Source organism: Erythrolamprus reginae, unplaced genomic scaffold (genome assembly GCF_031021105.1).
Source record: "Erythrolamprus reginae isolate rEryReg1 unplaced genomic scaffold, rEryReg1.hap1 H_44, whole genome shotgun sequence".
Classification (NCBI taxonomy): domain Eukaryota; kingdom Metazoa; phylum Chordata; class Lepidosauria; order Squamata; family Dipsadidae; genus Erythrolamprus; species Erythrolamprus reginae.
This window is the reverse complement of record NW_027248500.1, coordinates 106,355-124,870: the sequence shown is the minus strand read 5'-3', so window position 1 is coordinate 124,870 and position 18,516 is coordinate 106,355. Positions and strand designations below refer to the sequence as shown.

Sequence of the window (18,516 nt, the reverse complement as noted above, 5' to 3'; positions counted from 1 at the left end):
GGGCTCCCCAACTCCCCCCTGATTAACAAGGGAGTGGGTCACCTAAACAGTGGCCGGGCAGGATTCCGCTGATGCAGTCAAGGCGGCATGATATGCGCATCTTGCCGCCTTGAGCACCACTTTGTAAGTCTTAATAAAAGCTCTTACAAGTGTTCGATCGGATTCAGACTTACTCTTCCTCCATCACTTCTCTAGACATCTCTTCTGGCATTTCAACTCCTGGAGCTCCTCGTTGACCTTGGGGTCTAGTGCAACGGAGAGGTCGCGATGGCGCAATCCGGTCAAGAGCCCCCGCTGCAGCCTTGTTCCAGGCCTTAGCAAGAGACTCTGCCGAACTGTGGATGAGTACCTCTGGAATAACCCCAAGCACCCTCTGAAAACCCTCTGGGTCCATCAGGCATCTGGGGCGGAACTGCCTAATCGGTTCTGCCTCTCTGCGGGGAAGGATTGGAGTCAGGAAGTCAAGCCGCAGTAGAAAATGATCTGACCATGACAAAGGCAACACTTCTAAGCCCCTTAATGTCAGCCCCCCCCTCGTGATTCGGACCCTGTACTACTTGAGTCAGGTCCATGGTTGTCATGGTGCCCATGAACTCCTGTGCTAATCCAGAGGTTCCGCCGAGTGACTGCAGGTTAAAATCCCCCAAGACAATGAGTCTGGGGAATCCTACCACCAACCCGGCCACCTCCACGAACAGCACAGGCAGGGCTGTTGACACGCAGCTGGGAGGCAGGTACGTGAGCAACAAGCCCACCTGAACCCCTAAGTCCAACTTCACTAGGAGGGACTCACAACCCGCAAATCTCTGGAGCAACGAGTCTATGCAGGCAAAGGCTCTCCCTGGCTATAATAGCCACTCCTCCCCCCTTCCCTGAGGTCGAGGCTGATGCCATATCTGAAACCCGGCTGGGCAAATTTCAGAGAGAGGAACTCCTCCTTCTGGGCCCAGCCAGGTTTCAGTCACCTGTATATTAGGATGTATATTCATGTAAATAAAAATAAATTGTCTGATGCTATACGTTTGATATCACCATTGCAAAATACAATACAGAACAAATAATTAGTACAACATAACACCACAATATCACTGATATTTAACCTGTACTTTTTTATTTTACTGGCCCTGATATTGCTATTGGGTCATTCCGTGTGAAGTGGACCAGTGGTCCCCACCTTACCATCTCAGATGTTGATGAAATTTGGCACATAGTTTCTTTATGATATAAAACTATGCTGTGCAAAATTTTAGTTCAAAAGACTAAAAATTGGGAGTTCTAGGGGATCTCAAATAAAGGGTTGCAAAATGCTGAGTCGGCAAAAATAATATTTTGGGCCAACTTCCAGAAGCTGTAAACACGGCAGTTTCAGTAGTATGTTGGAGATATTTGCAGAACCTGCACACCTTGGAAGGCTTTATAAAACCTCATGTTTTACTACAACTTGGGAACTATTAAAACACCTCTTTTAGGCTTGGGAACCTAGGCAAAGACACTCAAAAGAGGCTTGGGACCCTCGTGTAAGATGCCCACCCTTAGGCTTGGGAACCTGTGCCAAATGTCCAACCCATGGCTGGACATGCCTGGCTATCGGGCGTGACCTCTTGGCAATGAGCCACCATGGACCAACACATGTTTAAAGCACTAATTGACTTATACAGCCATTAGAAACATCAATGGGCCCGTTTCCTCTCTCATGGAACAATGCTGACAAAAAACCCCACTTTTTCAGATCTTTATTTGAAACCTGGCCTCACCCTTCCATTTCCTAACAAACACTCCTGTTTTTTAATATTTTTTAACACAGTTTTATAACATCTTGTGTTATTTATTTTTTAAAAAATGTTGCTTATTGAAAAAAGAATCATTTTTACTGCACTTGTATCGAGGGTAAAGTGCAGAAATCACAGACTGTCCACAAACAATTGAGGACATTTTTCCAATCCTTATATAAAGAGACACCAAAAATAAGACAATATATTCTTAAAGAATAGTCTGCTCTTTCTATTGGTGCTAAATTGAAGACGATTGAAGTTGTCCCACAGGATCAAACAGGGCATCAAAGATAGCCAAAATTTGGCAAAAACCCATTAAATACCAACTTTGAACTCTTATATTTTTTCAACAACTTGAAGGAAAGTGCCGCAAATTGGAAGTCCTCATTGCAACTGTGTACTTAGTACAGCTACCAAAAATCAGCCTAAAAGGCCAAGTAGTTTTGAAACAACAGCAGGCTGAAAATTACTGTAAATTCATTTTTGAGGGTTTTTTTTTTGCAAAGTTTGAGCCTGAACCATGTAAAAAGTAAGAGGACTAGGTACATGGGGTTTTGCCAGTTTATAAAGCCTTCTAAGGTGTGCAGGTTCTCCAACATACTATTGAAACTGCCATGTTTACAGCTTCTGGAAGTTGGCCCAAATTATCATTTTTGCGGACTCAGCATTTTGCAACCCTTTACTTGAGGTCTCCTAGAACTCCCAATTTTTAGTCTTTTGAACTAAAATTTTGCACAGCATAGTTTTATATCATAAAGAAACTATGTGCCATGTTTCATCGAAATCTGAGATGGTAAGGTGGGGATGATCTTTAAAATTGGTCCACTTGACACGGCATGACTCTATTTGTTACTTGCTTTTGAAATTTGGGATAGGTGTATGACAATGAACAAATTGAAACTGAATGCAGATAGGCTATCCTTGTTTAATATAAGAGCATGTTTACATTTTCAATGTACTAAATTAGATGCTGCGGTTACAAAAGCAGAGGTTAGGAGTGCAGTGTTTCAGCTGCATTTTCTTTCTTCTACTGAGATTCAACTTCAAAGAGGGAGGGGGCGGCATACAAATCCAATTAATAATAATAATAACAACAACAACAATAATAATAATAATAATATTTCAGATTCAAAAGAATAATATTTTACAAAATCAACTTCTTAAAAAGAATAAAGTGCAAACTTATAGAAACGCAACAGTGGTAAAATGTAACATACTTTTTGAGGACTGTCCTCAAATATTGTTTGAAAGCTAACACTTTGGGCAGAATGTGGCAGTCCCAATGGATCTAGTTTAGGTGCAATACCTGCTGATAAATTTCCAAGTCCTTCATTATGTGGAATGACAATACTTGGCATGCATAATCTTTTATACTGTTCACTTGCTTTTAAGATGATTTTCATAATACTTCCTCTTAAATCTCCTATATAGGTCAGGTTGCAAGAAGTTCTTATAATATTTGGAAGAATAAACGCCACAAATTTAGTTTTCCCTAGGTTTAATTCCCCCCCCCCCCCCCCCAATTTTTAGAACTATATTTACATTTAAAACCTTTTAAATCTTAATTTCATTTCTTTATGGAGTGACTTTTCTTTCTCAGTGTTTTAGGAATATGAATTAACTACTGACAAAATACAAGGTTTTCTGGTTTCTGGTATTCAAACATTTATATTGCTAGCATTGAGAAAATCATAACTTTATATTCATCTTTTAGGTGGCAGCCTATGACTTTACTCTTCCAATAAAAATTAATGCTGATGAAGCTCAGTGTTCCACAAATTCTTCAAAAAAGTTAAGTCCTACGTGTTCAGCAAAGCATACAGTTGTTCCTCGACCTCAGTCATTGACTATACCTACTCAAGAATGCAAAATTCAAGCAACTGGTATGTAAGCCTATATATAGAACATCCTTTAATAATTTTTCAGTGTGATAAAATGGACAAATCTAGTGACAAGGACAGTTATTTGTTTGTTTGTTTGATTGATTGATTGATTTCTAGGCTGCCCTTCTCATTAAATTACATATTTAACACAGAAATCAGAATTACTCTAAAATTACCTGAATCTTATAAAAAACTTAAAACAATTTACTCAACAAACACATCTCATACATCACTCTATCATACCAATCATCCCATCAGTGGGAGGGGCTGGAGCAAGATGACCAATTCAACAGCTCCAGGCATGTCAGCGCAAATGTGTTTTCAAGTTCTTCCAAAAGGCCAGGAGAGTAGCAACCATGCGGATATCCAGGGGGGAGTTGATTCCAGAGGGTGGGAGCAACAACAGAGAAGGCCCTTCCCATAAGGCCCACCAGCAAGCGTGTTTGGCTGACAGGACCTGGAGAAGGCCAACTCTGTAGGCCCTAACTGGTCACTGGGATATGTGAGACAAGAGATGGTCCCCAAAGGTAATCATATCCTAAGCCATGTAGGGCTTTAAAGATTAAAACCAATACTTTGCATTGGTGAGACATGGGCATATCTATGTAAATTGGTCAACTACTTGTAGCTTTTGTCCCTTTACTGTGATGGTGGGCTCTTGGTATTTGGCTTTTGGAGCTGGCTGACGCATCAATTGATAAGGAGACCAAAGTTGTCACATGCTGCTGCAAATTTATCCACACTGGTTTGCATTTCCTGCTCTGATCCAGCATTCAGGGCACAGTCGTCAGACAAGAGGAGGTCACATACTACAGTCTCCTTTATCTTGGTGAGAGCCTGGAGTCTTCGCAGGTTGAACAGTTTCCCATTGGTTCTTTATCTCATGCTAACTCCCAAGGAACTGTTCTGGAAGGCATCCGACAGCATGGCTGAAAACATTATGCTGAGTTCATTAAGTACATTCAGCCAAGTAACATAAATAGTAAACTTGGAGATCACATCTTCCATAATACAATAAAATTGATAATGATAAAGACATTCTGTGACCAATTATCAACCTCCCCCCAAAACACCTTGTTTCCCCAGCCTTCCTGAAGTTCACAAATGAAAGTAAGGGGATGGTCTAGGACAGGGGTCAGCAAATAAATGATCAAAGAGTCACTTGGGTCCATTTCCCAGAGAAAACAAAACATCTGGGGCCACAAAATCTGTGTGGGCATGACCAATCCAGCCACACCTCCCACCCAGTCACATGATCCCCCCACCACCACACCGACCCAGGTTTTGTGGCTTCGTGTTTTCTATGGAAAATAGGCAATGGAGCAATGAGTACAACCTGTGGTGGAGGCTTCCCTCCTCCTCTCGCCCCCCCCCCCGAGTGGCTGTGGTGGGGCCAGGAGGGTGCAAATGAGGGGAGGATGTTGCACTCATGCTCTGCCTACTTGGCTTTCAAAAAGGAAGAAAAAAACCCAGCTGGTGTAAAGCCCAAAAGAGAGCAGGCAGGACTTTCCAAGAGCGAGAAGAGCCAGAGGCAGGGAGCAAGCAAGCAAGCAAGAGAGAGACATGTGTGCGCGCACGCACCCACCCACCCACACAGAGTCACTCTCTTGTATCTCTCTCCCCCAATTTCCTCCCCTCTCTCTGTATGTGTGTGTCAAGGTTTCAGATAACATCAAACTAAATCAGACTCCGGGTCAAAGTATTCCTCAAAGGTCCAATTTTTTTCTGGAGCCATTCTGGCACCTACACAGGGAAACCTGAATTTGAGTTTCCCACTCAATTTAAAGTTCACATCCCTTGTCCCCATCCACAAACTTGTCATGTTGCCCAGTCAGATTGTGTCAGAGTGTCCAGTCCTTTCCTCATTTCCGGCCCTGGTAGTTGCATTTGTTCTCTCCTGGTATTCACCCCTCCCAAGTTCCTACAAACATCAGGTCTTCTATAGATGGTGTGGCAAGCCATTAATTTATCACTAACTTCTGCACCGGCTTAACAGGCAGTCTCATGTCAAGGAAAAAAGTATCCTTCAGTGGAGCGAGATCACAAGGGGTTAATTGGCTTAACCACCCCTCCCTCCCCCAGGGGGACCCTTGGGCTTATTTGGATATTTCTCATGAAATTGTTCAACTAATCTGCTTTCACTTTCCAACTGTTTACCCATGTGGATTCAGACAAAGGGTACCCCTTCCAATGAATGAGGTATTGTAATTGGTCTCTAAATATTCAGGAGTCTAAGATATTCTTCACCTCATAATGCATATTTCCCTGTATCACCAGAAGGGGGGGTGACAGCAGGGCTTGTGGTCTTAATTCAGATCTTGTCATCGGTTTTAATAAGGTGCAGTGGAACACTGGGTGGATTTTTCCCAATTTTATGGGCAATGCAAGCTGTACAGATTTATGATTTTGACTATTGGGAAGGCCCCTAAGAATTTAGGCCTTAGCTTTTGGTGGGCAATCTCAATCGGATATATTTTGTGGATAGGAAAACTTTATCTTCCACTTGGAAAGTGTGTTGGAGCGATCAGTGCTTGTCAGCTTGCTTCTTGTACCCAGCTTTCGAAAAGGCAGCATCAATCAGTGCTCTCTTGGTGGTTTCCCATCCTTTCTTTAAAGTTTCCATTCATTTAGTCAGGGACATGGAAGTAGATGCTTCCATGGGTAGTTCTGGCATGGGAATGAACTCTTGGCTGCCGATGAAATGGAAAGGAGTCAACCCGATGCTGCTGTGAACGGTATTGTTATATGCTACTTCTGCAAATGATAGCAGTTCCTCCAAGTCATCTTGTTGGTAATCTACATAACAATAAAGGTACTGTTCTACCATTGCATTGGTCCATTCCGCTGCACCGTTGCTACTTGGATGGAAAGCTGAGATAAGTTTTTGTGTGGACCCAATCACGTGTATAAACTCTCTCCAAAATTTAGTGGTGAACTGTACGCCTCTATCTTGGGCATCCCAAGCAAATAGTAGATGTGCTTGATGAACAACTTTGCTAAGTGTCTGGCAGATGGCAATCCGAAACAAGTGACGAAATGGGCTTGCTTGGAGACCAAGTCAACGACTGTCCAGATCACAGTGTTACCTTTGATGTCCGGGAGTTCCATTATGAAATCCATTGCGATCTCCTCCCGGGGTTTACTGTTAGCCACCTGTTGTAGGAGTCCGGGAGGTTTTCCTGGCTGGTGTTTCTGGGTGGCACAGATAGCACAGCTTCTCACGTAGTCCTCCACCTCTGATTTCATCTTTGACCATCAAAACTGTCTCTGTGTTAGGTGGAGCGTTTTCAGAAATCTAAAGTGTCCTCCCAGCTTGGAGTCATGGCTCTGCTGGAGCACTTATATTTGGAGGCTAGCAGGCACATATAACTTGGACCCCCTCCATGCCAATCCTTCTCTCAGGATCAGGGTCTCCTTGCTTTCATTAAGCCACGGATCGCTAGGCAGACCTGCCTTGGTCTTGGCCTCTCAACCGTCAGGTCTGGCTGCAGGTGAGGAAAGGGGCTACCAGTTCCCTCTTTGAGAGGGGTAGTGCCTGCTTCCACTTCTCGTGAGGTGGAAATCTTGGAGTGGAACTCTTCTTCTCTTTGACTGCCATACTGCAGCTTCCTAGACAATGCATCCCCCAATAGGTTCTTCCTTCCAGGAATGTGCTTCAGTTCAAATTTGAACCACCTAAAATACTGTGCCCATTGCACTTTCTTGGGTGAAAGCTTTCTAGGGGCCTTCAGGCCTCGAGGTTCTTATGGTCTGTCCATACCTTGAAAGGTATCTTGGCCCCTTCTAGGAATTGCCTCCAGGTTAGCAGTGCCCAACGAATAGCAAAGGCTTCTCTGATGGCCCATCTCCTCTTGGTTGTGGTCAGTTTTTTAAGCACATGGCAGGAGTTGGCCTTCTTCGTTCTTTTGCAACAACACCTCTGCCACAATCATATTGCTAGCATCTGACTGAATGATAAATTATCGTTCAGTGTCAGGATGCTGGAGGATCAGTTCCTGGGTAAAGAACCACTTCAGTCTTTTGAAGGCTTTCTGGTAACCCATGATCCAGACCATTGGCTGGTTTGGGTTTGGCTTGGTGGGCATTGGGCCTGTTTTTAGTATCTCAATCATAGGCAGGGCTACTTCATCAAAACCCTGGATGAATTGCCTATTGAAATTTGCGAACCCTAGGGAACTTTGCAATTTCTTGCGAGTATGTGGAGGCTACCAATCGAGTACTGCTCTCTCATTCCCCGGGTCCATCTTGACCCCATCCTTGGAGATACAGTATCTTTAATAGTCCAGTAAAGTCTTGTGGAACTTTCATATAGACAGTTTCACGTATAATTTGGCAGCTAGAAGTTTTTTCAAGACTTGTCGCACTAGAAACCAAATCATGTGAGGAAAGGGTACAGGAACTGGGCATGGATAGTATAGTGAAGATGAGGTCCAGGTGGTACATGATAGCAGTCTTCAAATACTTGAGGGGCTGCCACAGTGAGGAGGGAGTCACATTGTTTTCCAAAGCACTAGAGGGCCAGACAAGGAGCAACAGATGGAAACTGACCAAGGAGAGATTCAACCTAGAAATAAGGAAGAACTTTCTGATGGTGAGAGCAATCAACCGGTGGAATGGCCTACCTGCGGAGGTTGTGAACATCCCAACACTGGATATTTTCAAGAAGAGACTGGACTGTCATATGTCTGGGATGGTATAGGATCTCCTGCACGAGTAGGAGGTTGGACTAGAAGGCCCACAGGGTCCCTTCCAACACAAACTATAAATAAATAACTAAATAACTAAATAAATAAATAAATAAATAAATAAATAAATAGTTTCATATGCTCTTCCAGTGTTTCACTGAAGATCATCTAATAGATGATCACCCCCTTGTACAAGTGGGGGTGGAACACCTCGTTGATGTACTGCATGAAAACTCTGGGACTCCTCCTCCTCTTCCGCCCTCTTATGACACACTGGCCAACTGTGGCTGAGCCAGGAGTGTGTGCACATGTGGGGATACCCTCCCTCAGTGAGCAGCTTCCCGCCTTGTGTGCACCTTTCCTACGCTTTGGCACTCATTTGAGGAGGGTCTCTCTGAACATGCGCATGCTCCTGCTCAGCCACAGCCAGGCAGGGTGTCACAAGGGGAGTAGGGAGGGAAATGTCTGCTGTGGCTGCTGATCGTTCCTCTGCCCGAATTTCCAAAAATATCCCAAAAAGTACTAAAAGCAGCCAGGGGTGAGACCAACCAGGGAGCCACAGCAGAGGGTTGAAAGAGTCACATGTGGTTTGTGAGCTGCAGTTTGCTGACCCTTGGTCTAGAGCACAGATCACCAACTGGTAGTCTGTGGACCACTGATGGTCCATGAGAAAATGTTGGTGGTCCACGGCGCACCTGGGTGGAAGAGCTGCTCTGGTATAACTAATTGCCAGTTCCTGTGACTAGAGCTCTGGAATATGAGAAGGCCAGGCAGCTTATGGTGGTGTTGGAGGTCTCCACCATAGAGGGAGTTACATGAAACTTGCAACTTTGCAGTGCAGTCCTTACTGGCCAGAACAAGGTAATGGAGTGGGTGGCTGAAGCAATAGGTGTTGGCAACCTGTGGCTTATTCTTCCCCCTGCTGTGGCTTCCTGTCATTCAGCCCCCTGCTGAATCATCAGTGGCTAGGCCACCTCTCACTCTCTCCTCCCAGTCACTCCTCGCCTGGCCTGAGAAGGAAAGGGTGGGAGTGGAGAATTGCTCCAAATTCCAGAGTGAGAATGAATCATCCAGCACCATCAAAGGCCTAAGGAATGTCCGTGAGAACCAGAGAGCACCAGAGAATCAGAAAGACGGAAAGAGAAGGAAGGGGAGCAATATGAGAGAGAGAGAGATTTGAGAGGGGGAGAGATGAGAAAGCGGTAGAAGAGTGAGGAAAGAAAGGTAGAGGGGGAGGGAAAGAGATTTATTATTTATTTCTTTGTTTGAGTTGAAAGGGACCTTGCAGGTCATCAAATCCAACCCCCTTCTTAAGCAGAAAATCCTACAGTACCCCAGCCAAATGACAGTCCAATCGCCTCTTGAAAATGTCCAAACTTGGGGTGTTCACAACCTCCGCTGGCAAGCCTTTCCATTGGTTGATCGCTCTGACCGTCAGGAAGTTCTTCCTTATTTCTAGGTTGAATCTCTCTTTGGTCAGCTTCCAACTGTTGTTCCTCGTCTGGCCCTCTGGTGTCCTGGAAAACAGTATGACCCCCCCTCCTCTCTCGCAACCCCTCAAGTACCTGTAGACTGCTATCATGTCCCCCACTGGCCCTTCTTTTCTCTAGGCTATCCATGCCCAGTTCCAGAAATCTCTCTTCATAAGTATTGTTTTCTAGTTCCGTTATCATTTTGGTTGCTCTTTTCTGCACCTTTTCCAGAGTTTCTATGTCTCTTTTGAAGTGTGGTGACCAGAACTGAATGCAGTACTTCAGATGTGGTCTGACCAGGGTGTTATAGAGTGGTATTAATACCTCTCTGGTCTTGGAGTGTATCCCCCTGTTGATACAGTTTAGGATTGTGTTGGCCTTTTTAGCTGCTGCTGCACATTGTTGGCTCCTATTTAGTTGATTATCCACCAAGAGATCCCTTTCACAGTCAGTACTGCTAAGTAGGCTTCCTCCCAGACTGTAAGCATGTCTAGGGATTTTTTTTACCTAGGTGAAGGATTTTACTCTTCTCGACGTTGAACATCCTTTTGTTAGTTTGGGCCCACAGTGTTAATCTATCTAGGTCTTCTGTATTTTGAGCCTATCCTCTAAGGTGTTGGCTATCCCAACCAGCTTGGTGTCATCTTCAAATTTGATTAGTTCCCCCTCTATTCCCTCATCTAGGTCATTGATGAAAATGTTGAAGAGCACAGGGCCTAGAACAGAACCCTGTGGTACCCCACTGCCTACCTTCTTCCATGTGGATTTGGAGCCGTTGAGGACAACTTATTGGGTGCGGTTGGTCAGCCAACTGTTTATCCATCTGCATGTGTTGTTTTTTTCTAATTTGTGGATTAGGAGATTGTGATCTACTTTATCAAAAGCTTTGTTGAAGTCCAAGTATATGAGGTCAACTACTTGGATGAGGGACCTGGTCTACTGATTTGGTCTTCGGAGAGGGGCGGCATACAAATCTAATAAATTGAATTGAATTGAATATGAGATTGGTTTGGCACGATTTGCTTCTGACAAACCCATTTTGGCTTTTGGATATTATCTTTTTTGTTTCTTGGTAGTTGCAAAGTTGTCTTTTGATTATTTTCTCCAGTATATTTCCAGGTCAGATTGATTGGTCTGTAGTTACCTGGGTCAATCTTTTTAACTTTTTTTTGTGGGTGGGGACTACATCAGCTCGTTTCCAGTCTTCAGGTAGATCTCCTGTGGGCCAGGAATTTTGGTAGATGAGGAGAGGGGTTCCGCGATCGTGTCTGCCAATTCTTTTAGACCCTGGGGCAATGTTCCCTCTAATTTTTTTTTTTGTGTCGGCAGAAAAGTATAATGTCTGGGCGGCATAGAAGTCAATAAATAAAATAAAATAAATAAATAAATAAATAAATAAATAAATAAAATAAATAAATATATTTTAAATTCATGATTTGATTTTCTTTCTCTTTCTCTCTTCCTTACTCCCATTCCTTTTCTTTCTTTTCTTTCTTTCTCTCTTTTCCTTCCTCTCTTTTTTCTATCTGTTTCTCTCTCTTCCTCTCTTCTTCCCTCTCTTCTTCCTCTTTCCCTCCCTCCTTCCCCCTCCCTCCTTCCCCCTCACTCTTTCCCTCTCTTTCTGTTCCTCCTCTTCTTTCTATTTTTCTATCTCTCTCTTTCTCTCTTCCTTCCTCTCTTTTTTTCTCTCTTCTTTTTTCTTCTGCCCTTCAACACCACTCAAGCGCACAAATACGTTTTCGGGGCCAGAAGCGCGAGGGCTTCCAGGGAAACTTTCCCTTTTCTCACCTGGGATTGGGAGAAGGCAGCCGTCGGATTTGGGGCGAAAGTGCTTGGAGGCAGCAGCAGGCAGCAGCAGCAGCCCGAGCAATTTGTGTGCCGAAGTAGGAGCGGGAGGGCACCGGGCAGTAGCCATGGGGTGGTCAGCTGCAAGCAGGAGTTCCAGGACGGAGGCACCGATGGCGGCGGCAGGCCACTGTACAATGCTGGCACTGCGCTGGGCATGGGCACAGGGCTGGCACTGGCCCGCTGGCTGGGCCGGGACGGAGGTGCCAACCACATGCCCAGTGCAGAGCCAGCATGTACGGAGTCCAGGAACAAATCCAGCTGCCGCCGTCGGTGCCTCTCAGTCAACCACCCCGCTGCCGCCGCTGCCCTCCCACTCGACCTCCACTTGGCGCCACCTTCGCTGCTCGCCCCGCTGCCCCGCGCCCGCCAGAGCTGCCTGGATATGCTGTCCCTGCAGGCCCACCTCAGACCCGAGCCCTTCCCGATAGTTGCAAAGCTCACCTGCCGCCTCCAAGGAAGGAAGCTCAGCTTGGGAACGGGCCTGGAGCAGCTGCCGCCACTGTCTACTTCACCCCGCACTTCAGCCACTGCCGCCTACTCCACCTCGCGTGGGGCCTGGGCAGCAGGCGAGCATCAGGAGGGCCTTGCCGTTGCCTGGCTGGGGAAGAGCTCCCCTCCCCTCGCCGCGATCTGGGACGGCATGGCTTTGCAATCAGGAGAGCGAGAGAGAGAGAGAAACGAGCCTTCTCCGGTGGTTGTTGGGACCTCTGGCGGGAGGAGCAGTAGCCTGACCGAGCAGAGCTGCCCTGCTGCCGTGCGCACAAGAATTCAGGACCAACTCTTCTTCGTTCATGCGGCCGGAGAAGGCTCATTTCTCTCTCTCTCTTGCTCTCCTACCCGCTATAAGGACACCATGGCTCATTTCTCTCGCTAGCTCATTTGCTTTGCTGGCCGGCAAGGGCTTGAGCCTGGTACCGCGGGGGGAAGGTGGCCGCCTCCCCCCTGCCCAGGAAAGAGGTGCAGGAAAGCTTTGCTGGCCGGCACAGGGCTTTCCTGGGCAACCGACTTTGCTGGCCAGCACATGGCTTGAGCCTGGTGCCGTGGGGGGAAGGTGGCTGCCTCCCCCCTGCCCAGGAAAGAGGTGCAGGAAGCAGCGCATTTGAAAAGTGTGCCGCTTTTACGGAAAGCTGGCTTTGCTGGCTGGCGCGCCCTCCCCTTGGCTCCATGTACTACCCTTGGCTCTGCCTCCTGCCACCGCCGTGCAGCTCACCTCAGAAGCCTTGATGCTTTGCTGGCCAGCACGGTGGCAGGGAGGAGGCAGAGTTCAGGATGGAATAGGCTGATCCTGGGCCCGTCGCCCCTGGCTCCAGGGGGCAGCTCCCAGTGTGGCAGCTGGGGAGGAGACGGAGCTCAGGGCCAATCCCAGGCCCGTCACCCCCAGTTCCAGGGGACAGCCCCCCAGCGCGGCGGCGAGGGAGGAAGCCAACGCCTCCTCTGATGCCGCGGGGGGGTGTATCAGAGCCGGGGCAGGTAAGTGTGGTGGCAGCTGAGGGGAAGCGGAAGGGTGTGGGAGGAGGTGGGTGCAGCCGACAGAAGAGCCGAGGAAGCCGGGGCTTTCTTCCCCGCCGACAACTTGGGAGGGGCGGATCAGCTGTCAGTCGGGGAGAAACCGCGCCGGCTCTGTGCCAGCTTGGAAAACTTTGGGCTGTCCTTAGGATTTGCCTGCGCTCCAGTGTGCTACGCAGCTTAGAGGGAACTATGCTCTGTGGTGTAGTCCATCTGGTCCTGGTGATTTGTACTCATTGAGCTCCCACAAGTGGTCCCTTATTGTGTTTTTATTCATGTTGAGTTCAGTTCTGGGACTGTTTATTGCAGTTGAGTTGCAGGTTTATTTATTTATTGATTGATTGATTGATTGATTGATTGATTGATTGATTGTTAGAGTTGAAAGGGACCATGAAGGCCATCAAGTTCAACCCCCTGCCCAAGCAGGAACCCTATAGCACACCAGTCAAGTGGCAGTTCAATCCTCTTTAAAATGTCCAGAGTGTTGGAGTTCACAACATCCGCTGGTAGGTTGTTCCATTGGTTGATCGCTCTGACCGTCAGGAAGTTCCTCCTTATCTCCATGTTGAATCTCTCCTTGGTCAGCTTCCAGCCATTGTTCCTCGTCCGGCCCTCTGGTGCCCTGGAGAATAAAGTGATCCCCTCTTCTCTGTGACATCCCCTTGTATACCTGTAGACTGCTATCATGTCCGCTCTGGCCCTCCTTTTCTCTAGGCTATACATGCCCAGTTCCCTCAGTCTCTCTTCGTAAGTCTTGGTTTCCAGTCCCTTAATCATCTTGGTTGCTCTTTTTTGCACATTCTCCAGAGTTTCAATGTTTCTTTTGAAGTGTGGTGACCAGAACTGAACACAGTACTCCAGGTATGGTCAGACCAGGGCGTAGAGTGTATCCCTGGTCTTGGAGTGTATTGCCCTGTTGATGCAGCTTAGGGTTGTGTTGGGTTTTTTAGCTGCTGCTGCTGCACATTGTTGGCTCATGTTTAGTTGATTATCCACCAAGACTCCGAGGTCTCTTTCGCAGTCGCTACTACTAAGAGGGGTTTCTCCCAGGTAGTACGTGTGTCCAGCGTTTTTTCTGCCTAGGTGAAGGACTTGCTCTTGTCGATGTTAAACATCATTTTGTTGGTATGGGCCAACTGTGTTAGTCTGTCTAGGTCTTTCTGTAATTTTAGCCTGTCTTCTAGGGTATTGGCTACCCCCGCCAGCTTGGTTTCATCTGTGAATTTGATCAGTTGCCCTTCTATTCCCTCATCCAAGTCGTTGATGAAAATGTTGAAGAGCACAGGGCCCAGGACAGAACCCTGTGGTACTCCACTGCCTACGTTCTTCCATGTGGATTTGGAACTGTTGAGGACAACTTGTTGGGTGCGGTTGGTCAGCCAACTATTTTAAAAAATAAATACTTTATTAATTTTTTTAAAATGGGAAGGGGGTATGGGAGTACAAAAGGAAAAGTAGGAGGGGGATGGGGTAAACAATATTTTTATACAGTAGCTTACATATATTGTTGTATATACATTCCAAATATTTGTCTATAGGTAATTATTTTGTATTCAATATTCTTATTTGGATAATCTTATATCTTTAGAATTTAGTAGTTCAGGGGTAATGTAGAAAAGGAAGGTAGTTTGGAAGTGGGATAGAAAAAGAAAGAAAAAGAAATAGAGAAAAAGAGAAGAAAAGGGAAGAAAGAAGGAAAGAGGGGGGGTAGTGCCTGCAGATTAGCAGGAATATGCATTGTGACGACTTAGTTTGGTTATGTTTGTTGTTTTTATGAGTAAGGTATTTATGGGTTATGATATTAGTAAGTTGTTAGTAGTTATTGATTGGATTGAACTCAGACAGGGTTGTACTGATTTTGTTCCGAATTTCTATTGTGTATATCTTTATTTTAATTTATGTTAAAAAATTTGGGTTGGTTTTTGTTTTATTGTTTTTAAAGTTAGATAACCATCTGAACCATTTCTCCCAGGCCTTGTAGAACTCTGAATCATTTTTGTTTTGTATTTCCATTGTTATTTTTGATAGTTCGGCACATTCCATAATTTTACTAATAATGGTTAAATTTGTCGGGGTGTCTTCTTTTTTCCAATATTGTGCGTATGTTAGTCTGGCGGCTGTTAATATTTGAATAATGAGATATCTTCTTTGTTTAATTTTTGTCTAAAAATGCCTAGAAGGAACAATTCTGGTTTGGTTGTGATCTTTGTTGATATGACTTGGTCCATTATTCTTTTGATTTGTGTCCAAAAGTTTTGGGTGTATGTACAGGTCCACCCCTAATGATAGTATGTTCCCTGGTTCTTCTTACATTTCCAACATAGGGATGATATGTTTGGGTACATTTTAGAAAGCCTAGCTTGTGGAAGGTGCCATCTATATATCATTTTTTATAAATTTTCCTTGTAGGATACAGCAAGTGTAATTTTGTAGTTACTTGTAAATATTTTTCCCCACTCTGTGAGTTTTATTATGTATCCAAAGTTTTGTGTCCATGCAATCATGGATCCTTTAACTTGCTCTTCTATAGTATCCTGTTTTAATAAATAGCTGTATAATTTAGAGATCATTTTTATGTTAGGTCCAAATATTATTAAGTCGAGAGGATTAAAGTTTTGAAAGCCAAGAGTACTGTTGTATTTTGTGTTTATTTGCATATATGTGAACCAGTCTATAGCTATTCCGTTGTGTTCTAATTGTTGTCTAGTGAGTATGTTATCATTAGAATCTATTAATTTAGAGTAGGTTAATATTTTTGGTATTGAAAGAGGGGTCTGGTAAGTAAAGGATTCATTTGGAGATAGCCATTTTGGAATTGCTAGATAATTATTTTTTTTAATCTGTTGCCATGTCGATATTAATGTATTTCTTATATAATGGTTTTTAAAGTATTTTGGTATTTTATTTGGTTCTGCCATTAGGAATGTGGGCCATCCTGACTGTAAATTAAATCCTTCTAAGGAAAGTAATCTTGCGTTTTGTAGCGTTATCCAATCTTTGATTTTAGTTAAGATAGTGGCTTGATAATAAAGACAAAAGTTGGGGAGGCCAAAGCCTCCTCTTGATCTATGATCTTGCAGATTTTTTAACTTTATTCTTGTCTCTTTTTTTGTCCAAATAAATTTCTGAATTAGTTTGTGTAATTGTTCAAAGAATGACTTGTTTAGTTTGATCGGAGCCATAATTCCCTCTAAGCTGAGCAGTGAGCAATGGCTCACTTAAAAATCATCATCAACTCAGAGTTTTCCAAACCTGCCCAGAAGCCAAGAGGGGAAGAGTGAGAGGGAAGGAGAGAGAGAGGAAGAGAGGAAGAGAGAGAAACAGATAGAAAAAAGAGAGGAAGGAAAAGAGAAAGAAAAAGAATGGGAGTAAGGAAGAGAGAAAGAAAATCAAAATCTAGTTTGAAACTAGCTCAACTAATTAAGTGGCATTTTGATATTGATAGAGTTGCCCTATTATGAGCTCACTGTTATAGACACACAGTACAGTATTTTATTTTGAAATTCGCTGAGGCAAAACAGGGTGGTTTGTTTGTTTGTTTGTTTATTTATTTATTTATTTATTATTTCTGTGCCGCCCAGTCCTGAAGGGACTGCCGCTCAGACACTATACTTTTTCGCCCCCCCCCCCCAAAAAAAAAATTAGAGGGAACACTGATCGGAGCTACTTGAAATAGATATAGATATCTGGGGAGAATATTTGATTTTATTGCTGCAATCTTACACATCAGTGATAATTTTAAATTTGTCCATCTAGTTAAATCTTTTTGTATGTCCTGTGTAAGTTTGTTATAATTATCTTTTTTCAAAGTACTATTGTTTGCTGAGATCGTAATGCCCAGATATTTAGGGTTTTTTACTATTTTTACGTTGAGAGCTTGCTCTAATATGGAATTTTGTTCTGGTATCATGTTTTTGGTTATAATTTGGGTTTTGTCTAGATTAATTTTGAGACCGGTTATTTCCCCAAATCTATGAAGTTCACTCATTAAAATATGGGCTCTTTTAAGTGGATCTTGAATTGTGCATATTATATCGTCTGCGAAAGCTTGAAGTTTAAAGTGTTCCTTTTTTATTTTAAGTCCATTTATTTGCTCATTATTTCTTATGTTTTTTAGTAGTGTTTCTATGGCTAATATAAAAATTGGAAGTGCTAAGGGTCATCCCTGATGTATACCTCTCATTGCTGTTATTTCTTCTGTGATAGTTTTGTTAAAGAGTATTTTTGCTGTTTGTTGAGAGTAGATAGATTTTATTAGGTTGATAAAGTTGTCTCCAAATTTCATATGTTCTATCTGTGTTATGAAATATTCCCAATAGAGACAATCAAAGGCTTTTTTCAGGTCTATAAACATGAGCGCCACTGGTTTATCAAGGTTTTTGTTATAGTATTCTAAAGTGTTGAGTATGGTTCGGGTATTATTACTTATATTTCTTGTTGGGAGAAATCCGTTTTGATCAGGATGTATAATGTTGTTTAAGATATTTTTGAAGCGTTCTGCAATTATTGATGAAAAGATTTTGTAATCCGTGTTTAGTAGTGAAATTGGTCAGTAATTTTCTAAGTATTTTTTGTCTTTATTTTTTTTGGTAGTAATGTAAGCTTCAGACCATGTTTTCGGCAGCTTGCCTTGTTGTAATGCCTGGTTATATAGTTTTAACATTATTGGTTCTAGTATGTCCTGGTGATGTTTATAAAATTCCGAGGGGATACCGTCGGGTCCTGGGGTTTTATTATTATGTTGTTTTGCAATGGCCAATTTAATTTCGGTAGGAGTAATATTCCTATTTAATTTTGTTCTTTGTTCCTCTGTTATTTGTAGTGTTTTGTTTAGAGCTAAGTATTTCTTAATTGCAGGGTTATCTGGTTTGTCTGAGTTATATAGGTCCTGGTAAAATTGTTGTATTATATTTTTCTTTTCTTCTGTGTTTGTTTTCAGTAGGCCCAAGTTATCGTAAAGAGATTCTATGGCTTTGTCGGCTTTTTGTTGCGCCAATTTAAAAGCCAACCATTGGTCGGGTTTATTAGCAGATTCAAAATTTAGTTGTTTTAAAGTTTTGTATTTGGCACTAAGTTGTTGTTGAGTTTCTAGGTTTATTTCATGTTTTATAGTTTTAATTTTAATTAGTGTTGCTGTGTCATCCCGGTATTGTTGTAATGTTGTTTCTGCTTCCTGTAATTTAGTGTTGAGATTGTTAAGTTTCTCTTTTTTTTGTTTGTTGGTGTAGGCTGAGTAAGATATGTATATTCCACATATGTAAGCTTTCATTGTATCCCAAACTGCCTGCAATGTCGTATCTCCTTCACAATTAATCGCTATAAAGGGTGGTAGTTCATTTTCTATTTTAGT

At 43.6% G+C, this 18,516-nt stretch overlaps 1 protein-coding gene across 2 annotated transcripts in view; it reads left to right on the top strand.

The window, feature by feature from the left end:
• LOC139155676 (cilia- and flagella-associated protein 47-like) overlaps nt 1-18,516 on the top strand; it is a 302,888-nt gene that overhangs the window by 178,621 nt on the left and 105,751 nt on the right. For both annotated transcript variants that reach the window (XM_070730919.1, XM_070730918.1), the window contains one exon: nt 3,487-3,655. In XM_070730919.1, the coding sequence (XP_070587020.1) occupies nt 3,487-3,655 (169 nt within the window). The remainder of the gene's footprint in view (nt 1-3,486; nt 3,656-18,516) is intronic.